Source organism: Branchiostoma belcheri, unplaced genomic scaffold (assembly GCF_001625305.1).
Source record: "Branchiostoma belcheri isolate BF01 breed outbred unplaced genomic scaffold, Haploidv18h27 scaffold242, whole genome shotgun sequence".
In the NCBI taxonomy this organism is placed as follows: domain Eukaryota; kingdom Metazoa; phylum Chordata; class Leptocardii; order Amphioxiformes; family Branchiostomatidae; genus Branchiostoma; species Branchiostoma belcheri.
Window position 1 is genome coordinate 149,349 of NW_017803846.1, and position 22,596 is coordinate 171,944.

Sequence of the window (22,596 nt, forward strand, 5' to 3'; positions counted from 1 at the left end):
ACATATACAATAAAACAAAAAAACCTGCACCATCTACAGCCCATTAACAGAAGATACACCGAGTCCCGTCTACCCCAACGCGAAATGCATGTCGAGAACGCCTGAGACAGTATACCACGGTATTTGTAAGTTAAGAAGTCGTACTATACGCAGAAAACATCCGAAATTGCGCAAGAGGGCGTTGACCCCTGACCCATTGGCCCACCCGGAAGTTGGCTGGCTGCGACCCGCGCGACCATAATTTTTCACACTCGATACCTGAAACCCCCTCTCACCAGATGTGGACGCAACCTACGACACTTAATACACGCCGAAAACCAAAAGACAGAACCACTTTCACACACAAGGGGTGTCCATACTCTGTCACAACGCATCATTTTCACGCACTAAAACACACATACTAAAAAACCAAAACAACGTGCACCATCTACAGCCCAACAGCAAAACGTATACCAAGTCCCAGACATATCCGTCCACCCAAACGCTAGAAACTGCTGCGAACGCAATTTTCGTCTTCCCTCACAAAACCTCCGCGCTCGGGATATACATCCCTACCCGGAGGTAATAAGCTACCTCGTGATTGCTTCCCTTATGAGTATAACCTTAAACTCTTCAAGTCTAAGGTCAACAAACATCTGTCCTCACTGGCTGTTCTGTAACCCAAAACATTTTAAGTGGCTCCCATGAGCCTTGTTTTGTGGTGACTGATGAAGTAAATTTAAAAAAAAAAGTTTAATGTATTAATATATTTGGTTCTGAGGTTTTAGTAGCCATAGGAGTAGAGGAAAAGTTTGATAGTGTATAGAACAGATGAAATAGAATAAAATAATATTGGATAAAATGAAATAAAATAAAATGAATAAAGAAATAAAATAGATAAAACGAATGAAAATTTTTGTAGCACTTGGTTTCTTATACATTAGATGGAATAATCATTTAGCAAAAGTCATTTGGTACTGATACTCCAGAATCAGGTACAGGTACAGGTCTGGACCTGGACCTAATCCTGTGGACCTGGACCTGAAATAGCCAAACAGGTACCCATCCCTGGACTGTACGATATTTAGTGGGGAGGGGGGGTCTAGGAAAAAAATTTTGAGCCCCTAAAATAGGGGCCATAGTGGGGAACCTATGCCCAATTTTTTTATTAAGAATAGATCTTTAGCATTTTTTTCCTGCCTCATATTTTGCCGACTTTAGACTGACGACGGGATACGATCGCACGACAATCATTGTGTGCGACGGCTGGCTTTAGACACATGACCAGAAAGCGTGGCGGATACCCGCAGCGCAGGATGGCATGCCGCGCGCCAATTCAAAATGGCGAGAGAACCCCTTTTTTCGGCATGCTGCAGCAGATTGTTTTTATTCTGCTTTTAACTCGTCCTGTGGATAAGACGCTGAGTTTGTGCCCAGCAAAGAATGGGTATGAGGCGCATGTACCGAGCGGGGCAATACTCCGGATTTGAACGCGGCGTTCGGTGCTGCCGTCGGCCTGGCTATATTTGCCGGGAAATGTGATTTGGCGGATCGGTTCGTACCGGAGAAGTGGCGATTGGTGACAGGGGATTGTACTAGACACGTATGACGATATGAAGTCTTTGGTTTTATGACATTTAATGATACAGGCGATGTGCTTGGACATGAAATAACGCTTGCAGGCTTATTTGCATAAGGCCAATGACCTCCCACTTCCTTCGCCAGCGACGGTTCACTTTAGACGGTGGAAAATCCTCCTCGGACCCCCCGCTGAAGGATCGCACGATAGGGTCCGAGGTGGTAGTGACGACGATTCGAGGATTACCGTTGTGCAACTATTTTGATCGTCTTTAGACGGTGGTAAAATACCGTCGCCGGCAACGTCTTGACGATAAACATTCGTACGACTATTTAACCATCGTCAGTCTAAAGACGGCCTTAGTTTTAGAAAGGATGTAGAGCTGAAGTTGAAGGAAATTACTTCCATTTATGTCTGGGAAAGACAAAATACAAGGGAGGAGGAAGCTGCATCAGGTGCTTTGCTCCCTTACCCGCCCTACTCAGGGCTCAAAGTACTGGGTGCATGTGCACCTTAGTGCACCCAAAATTGGAGCGGTGCACCCAATTTTTTTCTGTGGGTGCACCAGTGCACCCAAATATTTTTGTAGGTATTTTTGTACATATCAAAGGTATGGTAGTATGCAGGATATTCTTGGCATACAAGTGTCAGAAAAATAATAAAATCTTTGTTGTAAGTTAGTCCCCATTTCAGATTCAAGCTCATAGTCATAAGAGGAGCAGTAAGATCTATACTTTAATGTTTTAGGTTGGGTGCACCAGTGCACCTATTCCCAAAAATGAATTTCAAGCCCTGCTACTCTAAATTCCTGGGGAGATCCTGAAAAACCCTTTTCAGTGTATTCAAAGTCCTGTAAATTACGTTGATATAGGACAATATTTTTTGGTGGTGCGCCTAGATTTTTTCAGTTCCACCCAATTGTTTTAGGTTGTGCTCCTAACTCAAAAATTTAATTTGGAGCCAGGTGTATCTATCGTTTATATATTGTTTGCCATAATAATTATTTGTTATATATTGTTTCAGGGCAGGTGATCAAAGGCTGGGATCTTGGTGTAGCTACGATGAAGAGAGGAGAACTGGCTCAACTGACATGTAGGCCACAGTATGCCTATGGCAAAAGAGGTGATTAATTTCAGCGATCACAAATTGTATTACATGTTCGGGGGCTCAAAGGTTTTGGTCCACTTTTTATCTAAAGGTCCAAGATTTTTCTTCAAAAGATGGACTGATTTGTGTCACCAGCGAGGCTGGAATCGTATTAAAAAGGCTCACTTTGTCATTGAATAAAGTTATCTCTGATTTTTTCTTTGAAATCCTAAAAAAAAACCCGGAAATACCATTTCAGAAGGTTCATTTTTCAAAATTTCCCAGGGAGCATGCACCCGGACCCCCCTAGGAACATTGCGCTCACTGGGCCCCCAAGCAGTGGGAAGAACCCCCCATTCAAAATCATATTATGGTTTGAACAACATTTGACCTATACCATTGCTTGAGCCACATAAAGGAATCATTTTTTCTTTTAATCAATTATGCCAAAAGCCCTCCTTATTCGAATAGAATATACCATCACATATCCGTGGGTATATAGTCTGCCTTGTCACCCGATGACCAGTGTCGGTCATGGGACTAGGTAGGTAGGTAGGTACCTGTATATAGGGGTGGTGGTTGGTGTACAGGGCTGGAGGTGTGTGTACAGGGGCTGGGGTGGGTACAGGGGTGCAGGTGTGTGTACAGGGGCTGGGGTGGGTGCAGGGGTGCAGGTGTGTGTACAGGGGTTGGGGTGTGTACAGGGGTGCAGGTGTGTGTACAGCGGTTGGGGTGGGTACAGGGGTGCAGGTGTGTGTACAGGGTTTAGGTGGGTGTAAAGGGGTGGAGGTCAGTAGACGGGTGAGGATGGGTTTACAGGGGTGAAGGTGGGTATACAGAGGTGCAGGTGGGTATGCAGGGGTGCAGTGGGTATACAGGGTGTTGGTGGGTGTACAGGAGTGATGTTGGGTGCCTGTACAGGGTGGTGTTGCGTGTACAGGGGTGGTGTTGGGCGAACAGATGAGTTTACAGGGTGGAAGTGCATGTACAGGGGTGCAGGTGAGCATACAGGGGTGACACAGGTATGTGTACAGGGGTGGTGATAGGTGTACAGGTTGGAGGTGGGTGTGTGTACAAGTTGGATGGGTGTACAGGTATATGTACAGGGGTGGTGATAGGTGTACAGGTTGGAGGTGGGTGTGTGTACAAGTTGGATGGGTGTACAGGTATGTGTACAGGGGTGGTGATGGGTGTACAGGTTGGAGGTGTGTGTGCAGGGGTGGAGGTGTGTGTACAGTGTAGCAGCAGTTGTACATGGTGGAGGTGTGTGTACAGTGTAGCAGCAGTTGTACAGGGTGGAGTTGGGTGTATACATCATAGTTGCTGCTAGTGTAAATACTCATGTTGATATCAAGCCGTGTTTGTTCCTCCAGGGAGTCCACCTAAGATTCCAGAGGATGCCACACTGATTTTTGAGGTGGAACTACTGGACTTCTTTGGAGAAGACATAAGTGAAGAAAAAGAAGGTGGTATTGTGCGCCGTGTTATAAAGAAAGGTGTCGGATATGACAGGCCAAAGGAAGGAGCGATTGCAGAAAGTAAGTACAGCACCGTTAACTAGCGGGTTAGAATTTCATTACTAACGGGTCAGGTTTTTGTTAAAGGAATATCATACGATACCAAGACAGCCGCTGACTGCGAGAAAGCCATAACGTACGTATGTACACTGTACATGCCCCAATACTCATATGCAGATATTGTTAGTATTCGGGACCGATCTGAAGCCATGCCCCCCTTAGCAATGCCCTAGGAACTCGAACACCTTGGGCAAAATCAGCGCAGGAAGGGCTTTACAGGCCGCCGCCACCAGAATGTTGGTTTTGTCGTCCAACTTTAGGGTCGAGTTTTCAGTAGCAAAAAACTCTCTCAGCAGCCCCCAATAAAGGTTACGCTGTCTTTCTTGAAGGATACATCTGCAGAGTAAAATTATTTGAGGTGGGGTCAGGGTTTAACTTAGTTTTAGTGAGAGCAAAATGTTTGCACTCAATGGGGACGCACCGCATAACATCACACGGTAGGCGGACAAAAGTGCCCAGTTGCTGGCAAACAGCCGATGCATCTGTTACGCAGAGTATGTTTATCTGTGACAGGTTTTCCACTGCATTTTTTGCATGTATCACCACTACCTGCAAGCCCAGGAATAAAAAAAGGAAATGAGAAGAAAACAGCTCAGGTGCTCACAAGGGAGGGTGGAACTTTTAAAGGGCTTTGTGATACAAGTAGCAACATAAGCTCGCAAAGAGGGACATAAACAATGATGATAGCTTTATAAACAAATGGAACGTCTTTGAAATTCAGCTTCACCGGTAAAACGAGTTTTTATCAAGCAGACATGAACTCATTTTGCTGCTCTTAGATTTCCCGCTCTGATTTTGCCCGAAGTGGTCAAAATACAACAGGGAGGTTCGATGTGTTCGATCAGGATCGGTCTATTGTGATCGAGGAGAACATTGGCATATTGGTTATGCAAATGAAGGTCTAATTTGTACATAATTAATAAGAAAAAAAGCTATAATTCCAAAGTGGTAACTGCCTGAAATTTCATACCTGTGGCATTTAGTGAAGTTAAGTGAAGGTGAACATCACTTAACATAACTTATTCAAATCAGGACCTCATTTGAGGAAATTCTAGAACATACAAAAAGACTGTCATAAGTTGGAGAATATGATCAACTGATAAGATTCACGCAAATATGGATCTTGTTTTCTTAATCAACAAAAAACATAATTCACTAACATTAGTCATAATCATTATCATGTATCAGTTTCATCAGAAAACAGGAACTAGACTGCATGATTCTTTATTAATCTTGATGATCCTTTCCACCTCAAAAATAAGGGAAACATGATAAAGTGGCAAAGTTAAGGTACAGTCCCTCTGTTAATTACTGTAAATCCATTTAATAATGCAGTTGGAAATTAAAGCAGTTGGCAAAAAATGGACAAGCTCACAGCACTTAGATATAACGGTGTGAACATGGCTGATGTGTGATAAATTACATGAAAACGCTGGCTTTTTTGGGGGGGGAAGCAAAGAAAAAAATGTTGGGAGTTTACAGGACAAAGTCGATTTTAAAAATTAAAAAAACAAACAATACAGACAAGCCAATGGTGTCTGGAAGTAAATCATTTACAAAGCACTGTACCCGCGTGGTGACTTAAAAAAGATGGTAATGCATGCGTGTGTTGCGTGCGGCACTGCACCCCCCTCCCCAGCGTCCGCCTAAAGTGACCATTATGAAATCAAGAATTGCAGTATATGTGGGAAATGGTTATATGAAGGTGGCTCTAGGGGAATCTTGTTGGTTATATGGGGATGGAAGTCAGCATCATCTTTGAGACCAGGTTTTTTGCATGATGGTCTATCAGTCCATTAAACATCAACTGCTCATTCATGTTTCTGTCATCACTGAAGACCACACCTTCAATTGTCATTAAGGTTACAGGTACAGGTCCGAACCTGTACCTTAATTTCAGTACTGTACATGTATATGACACCTCCAAGGTGAAGGCCGACAGATTTACATCTGCAGGTGTAGATAATGCAAATGAGTACCTAATTTGCATACTACTATTAGTCAACAATTCACTAATTAAGAGTGTCGGACAGACGCTTGAAAATGCCTGAAAATTTAATTTTTATACCCAGTAAAGTTTGAAGAATTGTGTAGTTTTGTCCAGTAACTCCTTAGAGATTCCATTACCCAAAAAATCATTAACCTGACAGTGTAGTGACGCAGAAAATTTTACCTCACACTTTGACACAATGCTGCAATACCTTAAATGGCAGCTAGCAGGCCCATTATTGAACCTTCATTTTTGCTGCCACTAACCATTCACTAGATATCATTAACATTATACAATGACAACCATTCCAGTATTTCCGAGTTATGTTGTACACAAACAAACACAACTGTCTGAAGCAATGTAGGAACATGACAGGATAACCATTTTTGAACTTGAACGTTGTTTCCATAACCACTACTCACCATCCATTCATTTATGATGCAGAATTTTAATTTAATTTTAATGATAACTTTTTGTGTTACAGTTCATCTGTTGGGTACTTACAATGGATTAGTGTTTGAGGACAGAGACGTACAATATATTGTTGGTGAAACCGGTAAGTACATGTAAATGATATCAGATTCTCAAATATTTATGTTCAGGAACTTCCCATTTCTAAACCAGGGCCTAGCAAGGCAGTTTGCCGGAACGAAAAGTATGGATATGAAAGTATGGAAAGGATATAAAACTGCAGGTCCTGTGTTTGAGGAAAGCTTGAGCACATGAGAGACCTATAGCTACATGTACACTTGTAAAAAACAGTTTGGGTACATAAATTTTATATCTGTGTTTGTTCTTGTAGTACACAATAGTTGTATCATAACCATAACTGGCACTGATGAGCATACAAATGTACCATATACCATAAAACTGAAATGGTTTGTGGCAATTTTCCAAACAAGGTTCTAGCCAGCATCCTTTTTTCCGTGAATTTTGCCTATTCCCTCATATTTTTCAGATAAGGCGTGTAAACTGTAACGGTATGAGCAGAGCTTTGGTGGAAATTCAGATCACTTCTAACGCTGGCCAGTAGAATTTGAAATGCTACAGTATTTTTGTAAACATTTTGTACTATTTCTTGTAAACTTGTAATATTCCACCAATAACATGCCGCATCATGGAAAATCACAGAAAGAAAGAATGCCAGACAAATCTTGTTTTGACTTGAAATTTACTGGAAAATACATGGACAGAAAGATAAGATGTCTCTATGTTCTTTTTAAAAGTAGGGTGTGTATAACCAATTAGGTCCATGCCATACCTCAAAATCAAGCTGAAACTTTTGGTGTAATTTTTCGCCAAACAAGCTTTGTCTACGTGCAAAAATTGCCCCTCAAACTGCAGATTTTCAGGAGGTCAAGATTTCAAAATTTTCAGACTGAGGAACATGACTGAGGACCCCTTTGGAATGACAAAAAAATATTTCAGGCCAGAAGCCTGAATTTAAAAAAATGTTTTAAATGAAACATTGTACCTACATGTGTGAAGAGTCCATCATTCTTGGATATTACTGTTGATTCTCAGCTACAGACCATGGAGTTGTTGAGGGAGTCGACTATGCTGTCACCAAAATGAAGGCAGAGGAAAAGTGGAGAGTCCAGCTGAAATCACAGTTTGCATTTGGAAATGAAGGGAAGAAAGACTTCAACATTCCTGCCCGTGCTCAGGTGGAATATGAGGTGGAGTTGAAGAACTTTGAAAAGGTTGGAATGCCCTACTTTGTTCCCCCTCCAACTGTACTTGGTGTACCATGTGTACCATGGCTGAAGTATAACCAGTTTTGTATTTGTTCTGAAAGTAGTGTGTTATGCTGAAGAGCAGTTAAACTGGCTATACAGATACAGAAGGAGGTGTGTTATGATGTAGAGCAGTTATACCAGCTATACAGATAGATACAGAAGATGGTTTGTTACACTGAAGGGCGGTTATAGCAGCTATACAGATACAGATAAAGAAGATGTGTGTTACACTGAAAGGCCGTTATACCAGCTATTCAGATACTGATACAGAAGCTGGACCAGTTACACTGAAGGGTGGTTAAACTGGCTATACATATACAGATATGGCATTGTGTGGCATAGTGGTAGAGCCTTCAAAATCCTATCCCAGGGACATGTCCGAACTTGCGCCCCAATGTTGTGCCCTTGGGAATGGCACTTTACACGTATCCCCCTTCAAATAGAGGGACAAGTCTCCAATGGCAGTTGTCTTCAGCTGGCAGACGAGAGAAAGGCCAGATGGGCTGGTGTGATCAAGGCTGACCTTGAACGTAACCAAGTCATTCAGCAGCTGGCTGCAAGCATCCCAACCGGAACCGGCACGTCTCCCTCGATATGGTGCCTCGGAAGAAGACGGATGCCCAAAAATGTGTGGGTCTCAGATTCACAACCTGTTATCCACCTGAAACAAATCCATGTGAAGACCACCGTGTCAACCCTCCTCACTCACTCACTGACATGGTCATCATACTTGGAAAATCTGTATCTGTACATGAATCTGTATCCGTACAGTACCGTTAGCGTTATAGTTACCCTCACTGCCGTTACTATCGCGTTACTTTTTTGTTAGTTTTCCGTTACTTTTTCGTTAGTAACGCGTTTGCTAACTCGTTAGACTTCTGCATTCATATGCAGGCCGCGGTAACATCACAGAATAATGGGAGGAGTACTAATTTACCTCATGCGGGGCGGGAAATTACCGACACACACCGCTGGAACGGCGGAAGGAACATTGAACATAGAAACCAATAAATTTGGGGAATTTTAATGTTAATTTTTTCAAAATTAACCTTCCAAAAATATAATAGTGAATTTTTATTTCTGCTGTTGCCTAAAAGATATTTCCATTTGTTTAGTATTGTTTTAACACGTTGTACATGTAATATCTTGTACGTTTGGATGCTAGCTTCATGACCTTCATGACGGATCATTTTGCCGCTGCTTTGCCGATACAAGCGGCACGATGCACGCGATTAGCAGCTCGACCCACGCCGCTCCGCGGAAGACGAGCAAATTATTTTTTATATTTTACTGGAATAAAACAACAGAGTTGTGCTTCAGTCAGCGAACAGGGCCAGGAGTTCATTTATTTTCAGGTTACGGGTTAATTCTGCTATTATCTACAATGTAGGCTAAAATTTTTATTGGCTCACCATGCGACCGTGATTTCAAATGTAGTCGCACCGTCAAAATTTTGGGCGCATATGCGACCAAATCAGTCGCAGTCACGAGCCCTGTATCTGTACATAAATCTATATCTGATTGCAAATTAAGATCTTGAGTGATTTCATAAGCTGGTGTGTTATGCTGAAGGGCAGTTATACTGGCTATATAGATACAGATTCATGATCTAGTGTGATATGCCAAAGGTTGGTGATACTGGCTATATAGTTTACTGTAAATCACTAATATTCTTGGTAGCAAAAGTTTGCGGTCAGAGAAAAATGGACATGTTTACGGAACTTTATGGTCGCAGTGGCGGCAGGTGCTGAAGAAAGAAAGTCTGCAAATTATTTGTTTAGGGTAATGATAAATTCAGGATACAGAAGTGACCATGAATTCTGATTCTGATTACAGATACAGAAGCTGGTATTTATGCTGAAGGTTGTTATATCGACTGTATATAGATACAGATACAGAAGCTGGTGTGTTATGCTGTAGGCTTATGTAGATACAGATACAGGAGCTGGTGTGTTAGGCCAAAGAGCAGCCATACTGGCTATTAGATAAAGATACAGGAGCTGTTGTGTTGTGCTGAAAGGCTGTCATACTGGCTATTATATCTGATACAGATAAGCTGAAGCTGGTGTGTTGTGCTGAAGAGCAGTTATGCCATTATCCACTTATTATTTCAATTTGTTTTGTTATGGAAAGCGTTATGTTCAAGAGTTTCTTCAAGAGGACCGGCTGACCGAATAGACTGGATTTCATAAATTCTCTAACTGTAGATGTATTTAGCTCCTAAGTTAACTATAGAGTTGTTATATAATATGTATCAATTTGTATTTTCCCCGGTCTAGGTGAAAGAGTCATGGCAAATGGACACCAGAGAAAAACTAGAGGCCTCAGACAAAGTCAAGGCCAAGGGTACCACATTTTTCAAGGTTAGTTAACAGTACATGACACATTGTATTTGCCTCTTTACACTTTAAAAAGTGCTAGTTGTTGAACTTACTCCTATACCGGCTAGGGGTACATTACAGATGGCGGGATATCCCGCGGGAGATTGCGAGATATCCTATGGGAGTTTGCGGTATATCCCACGTTATTCTTTTGGGACGTCTATCATGTCCCATATACGGCGTAGCGACAAAACTTGGTGTGAGACCCCCAAATGTACCGCGGCTCCGAACGCCAATGGCGGCGTGCCAAATGTTTATTTTTATGTCCTGCCTGCTGGGTGATCTGTGCCGGGCCAATGGAGTCTGACACCAGTCAACTTTGCTACAATTCTTATTTAATGGTGGTGAAGCACAGGAATGAACGAAAATAATGTGTATGAGGTGTTACTCACGCAGTCATAGTTAAACTGTTACATTTTTTTTTACAAAGCTATTGTTCAGCGCAAACTTTAAGAAACTAGCATGAATACAATATAACGTGTAGTAATCCCTTCGTCTCCAGTGAATTTCTCGGTAAGATTGTTACCAAAAAAAAAATTATGGGGCATACCGGGAGTAGTTTGTGGTTGTTGTGTTTCATAATCTTGTAGTTGTTTAGGTCTTTTCATGGTTAGCTTGCGTCAAGAAGTCTCCGTATTTAGTATTAAGAATTACGACAATTAAAAGTTTGCCCATCAAAATGTGTGCATCTCCAAAACTCCTCCCCAAAAACTCTTGCATCAAGAACAACCACGTCCATTCACGACTATCACCCTGACTATCACCCTGAAAGCAAGTACTTCCACATGGCTGGCAAAGTTTCTTTTGGTAGGAAAACATTCTACTTCTGTTAGCTGCGGGGTCAGCCAACTAGATGAAAACGGAGTCAATTTTTTTACCAGAACAATGCTACAACGTAGCGCACGTCCAAGACACAGGAGAACCCGAAAGATAAACATGGAAGACCCCGAACTAAACGTGTTTATGCAAAATTTGACGCAGATTAATTCGTTCTCAGACCATAAAACCTGACTCGGTGAAAAATGAAATTCACTCGGTACACTTCGTGGAACTAGCCTCCTCGATGTCACATGTAGAAAAACATTGTTTTGGGATGAAATCGGGATATAAGAAAATTACAATGCCGCATAGCAGCCGTGCAGGGCGGAAAAATATACAAATCGTCAGGTGGTGTCTCTGGGGCGGCGCATCTGATTGGCTTGGCTGGTGGGCGGGTCACCATCTGTGCGCTGTGATTGGCCAGTACGCCAGAATACTACGTGGTCTGTCGGCGCCAGGGAGTGTACCAGGGCTGCTGCCGCTGCTGTCTACGTACGGTTTCTATGGCGACACGGCGCGGGAACGCCCGGCCCAACACTAAGGCATAATCAGGCCTTTTTTTTATTATGCTTGACTGTACAAAATGTATATTATATGATATTACGAACGTAAATCACTGTTCAGTTCAAATAAGCTCGACAAAAAATGTAAAACATTATCAAAGGAAGACACTTTTAGATATATCATATCATGTACAAATATAGACGTCATCAATGAAGTATGTAAGTATATTTCAAAATGTTTCAAAAAGAGAGTAGAAGCCATTAGAACTTAGATCTATACCACTTAATATAATATATATTTCTTTTTTAGCATTGTATACCTTAGACCTTATGTTAGCCTTTCTTTATTACTATTGTAGTACTCTCTAGTACATTGTACTTTGTACATCCATGCATTTATCCCCCGGGGAATGAACATGCAATAAAGTTTCAATTATTAATAGTCTTCATAAACCGTAGGCAGCCTTCCCAAAAATCAACGTAATTCGTAATCAGTACATTAGCCGCAAAGTGTAAAGTCGTAATCAGCTCTGAAACTTTAACTTTAGGCCACACCAATTTAATTTGTTGGTTAACGGATTCGCCCGCTTCATTTTCTTCTGATTTGGAAATAAAATAAACATTCAGAATCATCTGCAAAATGCTCATATTTTACCCCGAACAGTTGAAAACAGTCCTTTTCATCCTACTTGTTACAGTTACTAGTATTCCATCTTTCAGTGCAATGGTATCATTAAAAGTTCAAAATTCATTGTTTAAATTTTGAACCAGCCTGGTGTGTTGACTTCATGGCTCCTATCGTACCATTTTGGGCCATAATAGGATGGCTAGGCCGGTTTTTATTTTTTATTTTTTTCGCCCGCCCGCTCCATTATTTTTCAAGAAAAATCCGTTAACCAAGAAATTAAATTGGTGTGGCCTTATAGCAAAAATTTTCCGTAATTCGTAATCACTACCCCCCATGCAGGCCCTCAACACTGCGTGGCGCACGAAATGTATCAAAATTTGAAGCGTAAAGATCCCTTTAATTATGCTTCGCCTCGTTGTTTTACACAATGTTTAATCTCTCTTCCATAACTCCGTACGTCAACCTCCCCTATCTATGAGAAAAATAAAGAACTTCTTGAGTGACGACATGGCACGTCGATGTGTTAGATTTTTGATTAGATCTGAGATAGTGCGGGTCGGGTGACATCAAAAGCTGTCCAGGTCGCAGGGTTGGACACAAAAATTGTTCAAGAAGGTTGTATTACTTTGTTATTGTTCTGTACCTTATTAAGCCACCAGATTTCTGATAAAAAAAATTGGTTAAAAACACTATCTATTTGCTCTACTGTTATTTTCATGTATTGAAAACATACCAAACATGCACGCATCGTCTGTCTGCTTAAAAATCAGTAGTCAACGTGGTTCAAGTAATAGCGGTGCCAGCTCTTTGGAAACCTAAGGTCTCACACCAAAGATAGGGTTACGGGAGAGATTTTGTGCACTCTGGGATATCCCGACAAATCCCGCAGGAGATCAAGCAAACTCCGGCAGGATATCCCGCAAACTCCCACGGGATCTCCCGATCTGTACTGTATCCCACGATCTGTACTGTATTTCCAACACGAATGCATCATAAGTCGGTACAAAACTAAAATAAGTACAGGTGTAACTATGACAGTCACTGTACATGTGTAGCAATAGGTAAATGAAATTTAATGCACACCCAAGGGATGGTTGGTTGGTTGTTTACATCTGTGTACAGGGAGGGAAGTACAAGGAGGCTGTGACACAGTACAAGAAGATACTGGACTACTTAGAGTTTGATGCAGACCGGATAGAAGATGAGGAGGACAAGAAGAGTGCAGGACAGCTGATGTTGGCAGCTCATCTCAACTTGGCTATGTGCTACCTGAAGACAGATGAACCTTATGAAGTTATAAACCACTGTAGTAAGGTCAGTCAATATTCTCTTCACACTTTAAGTGCAAACTTTGATGGATAAAATACTGTACTCTCCAAGCAGAGGTTTGGGGTTATTTTGGGCATGTTTTAGGCTTTTTTGGGGGGAATTTTTTTTCACCCAACCCAATAAGAGTAACTGGCTTGCACCTACTATGATACCTTATCAAACATAATATGTAGTAAATGAAATTTATTTTTTCTTCTGTTTAGTTTAGATTGTTGTGTTATTGATCATATATTTGCAAAATATAAAACTTCATGGTGAGTTGTCGCCTATGGACACTTGTTTCTTATCAATCGGTAGTTCATGCTTAAAAACCTGCTTTTCTGAGAATCCACCATTGTCCCTGATGATAGGTAGTGGATGCTACCTGAAATGTCAAAATCATATCCAGTTGGTTATGTAACTACACAGTAACTTTCCAGTGGTGCCCTGTACATAAATATAGAATTATACATGAGCACAAGTAAGGCCACACCGATTTAATTTTATGGATGACATCCGCGCGCGCATTGATTTTCGCCTGTTCTCAAAAAAAAAAAAAAAAGATCACGTCCACCGAGGCTCTGCACTGGCTCTAGGCCTGGGTAGTCCATGGTAGTTAGCGACAATAGGGAGTCGGGCAACCAGGGTACCGAAACTCCACGACTCAACAACTCAGCACATACGTACAGTGTCGATATCGATTCATAAATTCCGCAAAAAGCCAGCATGTGCCGGCTTGTATACCAGCTTTGTATTCTGTGGTTTAGTAGAATTTTTATTTTTGGTTTGAATTTTTTTTTATTCGCCCGCGCGCACTAGTTTGGGGGTCTTCAGAGGATGTCATCCATAAAATTAAGTCGGTGTGGCATAAGGGAAAATAGGTAAGTAAATCTAAATACAAACAAGTGTCAAATCCATATCATCAAACTACACTTAAATCCTAATACGCTATTCTGTTCTGAATTCCATTCTGAATGTTGAGAGCAAAATTTAATGATAATTTTTTTAAAGCGACTTCAGGACAGTAAAACCAAGTGATTTTTGAAACCAATTTTTTGTCACTTTTTAATGTGTTGAGTTGATTCAACCCTATCAAAGTGTCATGCTGATAATCTGTGAGCCAAAAATTTGATGTCACTGATGGGAAAAGGTGTCTTGTCACATTTCGTAGCGTAGGCTATTGTTGGTATAAAAAAATAAAGTGTTCTGTTATGGGGCTATTTGAAACGCTTCAAGTACGAAAAGGCAGTCAAAGTTAATTTCAGACAGATTTTCTCATGTAGAAAATTTTTGTTTTCTTGCCCAGAATTGTATTGGAATCCTTTATAATGCGTGTTCCACAGGCTCTGGAGAAGGACCCAAACAATGAAAAGGCATTTTTTCGGCGAGGACAAGCTAGATTTACCATCCGGGACTACGAGGAAGCCAGGAGTGACTTTAATGCTGTCCTGAAGATTGATCCCAATAACAAGGTTTGTACTGTATTGCTTCTTTATTTCAGGCCATGTTGATTTAATTATTTGGATGACATCCTCTGGGAATCCCAAAACTGACGTTTCCTTCATTATGAAATCTATTGTGATCATAAAGGTTGAACAAATGATTAAACACACATGTATGTACTGTATGGTATGGCAAATAATAATAGTCTTTATTTTCATTTCTTCACATTTTCTTCTTTTCCTGAATTGATTTCAGCATTCTATGACATTAGTATTGTTTTCCAATACTTTTTTTGGCGACGCCTTTGGGGCGGAGGCATTTGTGCAAGTACTACCATCGCTTTGAAAGAATTTCAAAAATTGCACGAATACATTCCCTAGGGAATTGGTTCTGAGGTAACCTTCGGCCATGTGGTTTTTGGATCAAGCAGGTAACTTACACTGGGTGCCCACGTGCCACCCATCCAGCTGCCTGGCATGATTAATTACTGGTCATCTGTCTTCTCCCCACACCATGGACAGAGAGCACAGCTGTCTTTCCACAATAGCCACTTGATCAGGAATCTGACATTACCTCCCCAAGAACATTTAGGCCGGTGGGGGTGAGTTAAAAACAGATCACACAGAGAAAAGAAATTATCCATCCTTTGGGAACCCACAAAAGGTACCGGTAAAAAAAGTCCCAGCTTCAGATCAGACGTAAAATCCAGTCTCTCGTGGAGGATAGAGTGAAGTGGATGATGGTTTATTACTTTGGTTCGAGTAGGAACTCAACCAAAGTCCCACTTACCAAAGTAAAGTAAGTAAGTATGTCATCATAACATTTTTATATTGCTGGGCCCGGAAGAACGGCTGATTCCTCCTATTCGTGTATTTGGTATATTGCCCCACACCTCCTCCACCCATCCTGTAAACTTCACTACATGCATGTGTTTATAAGATAGGGAAATCTGTTTTGTAATGTAGATTGCTAGCTCCACCACATGAAATAATATTTTGCTCTCAACTGTCTGCACAGTAGGTCTGGCGTTGACCCTTGGGATTGTTTTTGTTGAAATATATATCAAATCTTCACGGAGGATTGTTGCCTATGGCTTCTTGTTTGTCTTTCTGTCTGTGAACAGCATAACTCAAGAACCTTAATATGCATTGTCATGAAACTTGTTAGGTAGGTAGGTCTTGATGATGATTCGATTTTGGGCCCCCTGGTGGCTTTTGTTGGTACTGCAGCAGAACTTCTGGTTTTGATATCTCGCGACCTGGACATGCTAGGGTCACGAATTTTGCTTGGTAGATAGCTCTTGGGGTAGGGAAGAAGTGACATGAGTTTGGGCCCCCTAGCAGCTTGTTCTGAAACTGCAGGAGTGTTTGTTGAAAAATCCTTGAAGAAGGATAACTCGTTGACAAGAACCAGTTGACGGATTTTAATGTTTTTTGGTATGTAGGTAGCTGAAGTGATGCTTGACATAATCAGATAACAATTATGCAAATCAGGAGCTAGTTTGCATAATTAATGAGGAAAGTAAATAAGTAATTAATAAGTAAAGGTTAACATCAGTAAAGATAATTTATTCAAATTATGACCTCATTTGCATAATTTATGAGGAAGTGCTAGAATAGCCTTTTTTGTTAAGATAAGGCTGTCATTTGGTGGAGAGTATGATCAACTGATATAATCCATGCAAATGAGGCTTTTATTTGCAAAATCAATGATTAAAATTGTATGGGTTAACATTATCTGGCCAAGGTATGAGGTTGTGGAACTCTTTTTTTTTAAATTTCCACAATGTCAAAGGGAGGGTAAAATAGGTGCTTATGGCTTTATGCACCCTAACAGGTTGCCCTCCCACATACAAAAAAAAACAAAGCAGTACTATATGTGATCTACAACTACATGATCAAGTATGATCAAGTATTTTTCACTGGAAAAAAGCTGTTGAAGCTGCTATAAAAAATGAACTCCAGGATTTTAGTATTAACGTAGCTAAACGTAACATTAAAAACTATTATAAGCTAGGTAACCACACGCTAGCCGAGACGAACAACCATAAGTATTTAGGAGTCACTTCGTACAACCAACTTTCCTAGTCCCAACACATGCAACATATCACCTCCAAAGCGATAATTAAGTCTTTTGGTTTTGTCAAACGAAATCTCTACAGTTGTCCTAAATCAGTGAAACAAAATGCATACACAAGTTTAGTTAGAACGCATTTAGAATATGCTAGCACTGTATGGGCCCCTTACCACAAGGAGCACATCTCAAAACTTGAAACTGTTCACAAAAGAGCTGCCAGATTTCTTACTAACGCATATTCCACACATGACACCACCACTAAGCTTGTTTCCGATCAAGCTCTTGCAGCACATCTGAGTAGGGTGTCCTTGGGGCTACGCCTGTAACAAGGCGACCTGCGTGATACGTTCTGGTTCCTTGGAGGCAGAAGCACTCATATTGTTGAAGAGAACAGACAGGCATATTCAAGTTTAGGCCAAACCAGGCTAAAGTAGGCTAGTTCTAGAGCTTCTTGAGATAACTTGCCTCTTGACCTCCAGAGGTATCCAAGTACTTTCCTGGCTAACTAGTAGATGTAATATATACACATGCTCAGACTAGCCCATGGCCTGGTGTATGGTGACACCAAGATGGGTGTAGAAGGTGACCTGCTCCATGAGCTAACCTGAGATGTACATGTAGATAGGGAGTAACTCTACTCTGCTTTGTGCAGACTTTATGCATATAACTTTGCTCTTGTCTGGATGCAGTGTATAACAATGTATAAGATATACAAAACAGACAAAATAAACAAGTTAAGCATAATCCAAATACTAATTTTAAATGATAATGAAAGAATAAATCTAGCTGCAATAGGAACTTAATGAGGTCTTGAGTCAATACATTTGTACAGCCACATGAAGTGGCCCAGGTGCATGGAAGATCCAGACTGAAGTGTGTGTTGAATGGAAGTGGCTTGACTTGTCTGCCTACTCATTGGTGGAACCAACAGAAGGATACACATACATGTATCATCATCATCACTGTGTATAGCCATAATTCATGTAGAAACCTGTAAATAACACCTCCATGCAGGCTTTTTCCTTGTATGACTCCCCAGACTGGTCGTTCAAGAAAGTTGAACCAACAGACCCAAACATAAGAAACAAAAAGAACAAGTCTAGAGTAGAAAGCAATAGGTAGGGTGGAGAAAATGTTCAGGCACGACAGTCAATAGGCTAGACACCTACGCAGAATTTCAAGCCAAGGACTGCAGAAACTCTACTTGACCAGACCAGTATAATCACGTAAGCAGGATAGTTTTTTGTTGGTTGTTCAGATCGGATAAATTTTGGAGATTCATATTACTTCAGAATAGTATTTTGTGAACATTGGCAGATGAAATGTACTTCATTATTCACACATTTAGGCGGTGGGGGTGGGTTTATTCAAACAGATCACACAGAGAAAAGAAATTATCCGTCCTTTGGGGACCCACAAAAGGTCAAACCAGTCCTAGGAGTAACAACTTCAGATCAAACGTAAAATCCAGTCTGATGGAGGATAGAGTGAAGTGGAGTGCAGGATGGTTTTAAGTTTGGTTCGAGCGGGAACTTGACCAAAGTAAACTGTAAAGTAAGTATAAGTATGTCATCATAAGATCTATATTGCTGGGGAAGAATGGCTGATTCCTCCTATACGTGTATTTGGTATATTGTCCCACACCTCCTCCACCCATCCTGTAAATTTCACTACGTGCTTGTCTTTCTAAGATAGGGAAGTCTGTTTTTCTTATAATTGTAATGTAGATTGCTAGCTCCATCACATGAAATAATATATATCTTTCAGTCGTCGCCTTGGCAATGATTTTTATTGCCTCAGCCTTGTTGTGCCTACGCTTTTCTATTTCTAGGGAACTGGCACTGCCATTTTACTGTAAGTTGATGATTGTGGTATAGAATCAGTGATTTTCTATACTGTGTTCAGATTTAAGGTTTTCGCACAACTTAAATTTACCAGTGTTGAAATGACAACTGTTGTGAAGGGAGATTTGGGGTATACATATCTGTGAGCCTTTTACTTACGACAAGTTAACAGTAATGTTTGCTACTGGTCTCTGCATCTAGATTGTTGCTACATGTATGTCAGGCAAGTGGGTTGCCTAATGACAATACTCCATGTTTGGGAATGCATTCTTAACACCATCTGTAGTGCGAAGTAAAACAACGTTATCCTGAGAAAGGATGGACAGTCACTGAAGTGTTGGCTTCTAAAACTCATTATTTGGTTGTAAATAAAGAATAGTGTCAGTAAAAGAACATACCTTTTGAAACACCAAGTTTGGGCACCAAAACCCTGCTAGAATGTGTGACTAACATATAAGAAATAGTACACCCAATATTAATTATACTGTCTGAAATGGTGAAAACAGTTTGTAAAACCTGGGCCATGCTGAACAAAATGTCCGTCGGTGGGACTGCGGTTCTCAAATTAAACAACAGTAACTGTTATGCCAAAAAACAGTTACTCAAGCAACTGGATATGATTTTGAAAACGTCAGACGTTTCAGCTAGTATCCACTAGCTTTCGTCAGTGACTGAGAGACCAGCGGGGAAAGCAGGTTTATATACACAACCTGTTGATTGATATGCAAATAAAGTGAAGACAAATTTTTGGAAGTCGAAAAAGGAACAAAAGTCAGACAATTCAAGACAAGATGATGCAAATTAGTCTGAAAGCTCCTGTTATACAGGACAGGAGCTTAAGTGTTGTCTGTCCTCGGGGCTGGGAGTGCCAAATCCCAAGTGCCGGAAAGATCGACCCGTAGCCCCCCTTCCCTGTTGAGGGTGGGGTTGTATATTCTTTCATATATTGCCTCTTTAACACCCCGTTCCCACCAGCGTGTTTCGCGGTCTAAGACATCCGTGGACTCGAGTTTGAAAGAGTGACCCTGGTTGTGTTGTAGGTGGTGGAAAATAGCTGAGGAGTAGCCGTTGGCACTAGGTCGGCAATGTTCTTTGTACCTTACTTTAAGCGGTCGACTTGTCTCTCCAATGTAGGTGTTGTTACAATTGGGCTCCTCACATTTGAGTCTGTAAATAACATTCGCCTTGGTGCCCTTGTGAGGTCGGTCCTTAGGGTGTACCAGTCTTTGTCTGAGGGTTGAGTGAGGTTTGAAGTTAGTGGCTATGTTGAAGTTTTGGAAGATCCGTCGGAGTTTCTCAGATACTCCTTGGACATACGGAATAGTGATGTTGGCCTTGCTTTTGTTGGTCAAAGGTTTGCACTTCTGGGTTTTCTTAGACTGATCTGAAGGTTTGAGCGCTTTGTTGAAAGTCCAGTTTTGGTAGCCACATTTAGCCAGGGCACCTCGGAGGTGTCTTTGTTCGTCCGTTTTGGCTTGGTCTGAAGTGACAATGTTGTCTGCACGATGGAAGAGGGTTTTGATCACTGCTAGTTTGTGTTCCAAAGGGTGGTGGGAATCAAAAGCCAGGTACTGATCAGTGTGGGTTGGTTTCCTGTACACTTCGAAACGAAGGTTACGATGTGGCTACCAAAACTGGACTTTCAACAAAGCGCTCAAACCTTCAGATCAGTCTAAGAAAACCCAGAAGTGCAAACCTTTGACCAACAAAAGCAAGGCCAACATCACTATTCCGTATGTCCAAGGAGTATCTGAGAAACTCCGACGGATCTTCCAAAACTTCAACATAGCCACTAACTTCAAACCTCACTCAACCCTCAGACAAAGACTGGTACACCCTAAGGACCGACCTCACAAGGGCACCAAGGCGAATGTTATTTACAGACTCAAATGTGAGGAGCCCAATTGTAACAACACCTACATTGGAGAGACAAGTCGACCGCTTAAAGTAAGGTACAAAGAACATTGCCGACCTAGTGCCAACGGCTACTCCTCAGCTATTTTCCACCACCTACAACACAACCAGGGTCACTCTTTCAAACTCGAGTCCACGGATGTCTTAGACCGCGAAACACGCTGGTGGGAACGGGGTGTTAAAGAGGCAATATATGAAAGAATATACAACCCCACCCTCAACAGGGAAGGGGGGCTACGGGTCGATCTTTCCGGCACTTGGGATTTGGCACTCCCAGCCCCGAGGACAGACAACACTTAAGCTCCTGTCCTGTATAACAGGAGCTTTCAGACTAATTTGCATCATCTTGTCTTGAATTGTCTGACTTTTGTTCCTTTTTCGACTTCCAAAAATTTGTCTTCACTTTATTTGCATATCAATCAACAGGTTGTGTATATAAACCTGCTTTCCCCGCTGGTCTCTCAGTCACTGACGAAAGCTAGTGGATACTAGCTGAAACGTCTGACGTTTTCAAAATCATATCCAGTTGCTTGAGTAACTGTTTTTTGGCATATCGTATTACCTGGATGTCTAACCTTCATCGACGTAACAGTAACTGTTGTTCAACCAATCAAAGGAGACTGGCCAGGTTGGTAAGGGACTGTACGATATTTACCGGGGGGGAGGGCCAGTCGTCTGAGGGGGGAGGGCCTAGGAAAAAAATTTTGAGCCGGGGGAGGGCCTAGGAAAAAATATTTTAATTTGGGGGAGGGCCTAGGTAAAATTTTTTCCAAGATCCCTTTAACTCTACAACATTTTATACACATTCAAAACATGATTAAACGTCTGTCCCGTACATATCGTAGCGATTTTCCAGTCATTGAAATCGGCAGAATTTTACGTTCCATCCCTATTATTATAATGTATTCGCCCAAATCTCCCACAGTCCCCTTCAAAATCTTGCATTTTTTGCCAGAATCGGCGAAACTGGACTACACAGTCAAATTACATGGATTAAAATCGCGTCAATCGAAACAAAACCGATCAAAAATGTAGCGAAGGCTTGTCTGTAGATTTTGAAAATTAATTTTCGCCGTTCAACGCTCCCTTCCCAGAGGCGTGCGTGCGTGCGTCGGCAAAGGTCCCGCTGGTCCCGCCTCGCAACTCGCTCGAACTTCTCGGCGTGTCGGATGTCGACGGATTAATTTGGTATTTTTCTTAAACCAAGGACTATTTTAACATTTATATCTATGTCCCTCCAAAGTTAATTGAAAACAACACCTAAGTTGGCAATATTGTTTCCCTGTTTGTAATAAAATTGACGGGGAAGAAGTTCGTGGACGAAAGGTAGGCTAGATAGAGGATTATTTCGATTACACTGACTGACCATAACGTTACTGACTTTAATTTATAGCTCGATGTACCAGCGAAATTTGCCAAATTTGCCCCTCAACATGCAAAACATGGGTTGAAATTCAAAATTTTTCCGGGGGGGACATGCCCCCCCCCCAAAAAAGCCCGGCCTACTCGGGCTCTAGTGGCGCCTGCGGCGCTTCATGCGGGGTAAATTTTCAATCAAAATCTCGTCCTCCCCATACGAAATTTCACTCTCTATGATTCACGCCGGGGGGAGGGCCTAGGAAAAATTTTTTGAGCCGGGGGGAGGGCCTAGGAAAATTTTTTTTGACCTGGGGGGAGGGCCTAGGAAAATTTTTTTTACGGTACCCCCGGACGACCGCCCCCCCTCCCCG

General features: G+C 41.6%; 1 protein-coding gene across 1 annotated transcript in view; it reads left to right on the forward strand.

Annotated features, from left to right (window-relative positions):
* LOC109471242 (peptidyl-prolyl cis-trans isomerase FKBP4-like) overlaps window positions 1-22,596 on the forward strand; it is a 34,159-nt gene that overhangs the window by 9,523 nt on the left and 2,040 nt on the right. Inside the window, exons 2-8 of the mRNA XM_019770521.1 lie at window positions 2,582-2,680; window positions 4,018-4,182; window positions 6,696-6,767; window positions 7,736-7,914; window positions 10,230-10,313; window positions 13,404-13,595; window positions 14,933-15,061. Coding sequence (XP_019626080.1) covers window positions 2,582-2,680; window positions 4,018-4,182; window positions 6,696-6,767; window positions 7,736-7,914; window positions 10,230-10,313; window positions 13,404-13,595; window positions 14,933-15,061 — 920 coding nt within the window. The remainder of the gene's footprint in view (window positions 1-2,581; window positions 2,681-4,017; window positions 4,183-6,695; window positions 6,768-7,735; window positions 7,915-10,229; window positions 10,314-13,403; window positions 13,596-14,932; window positions 15,062-22,596) is intronic.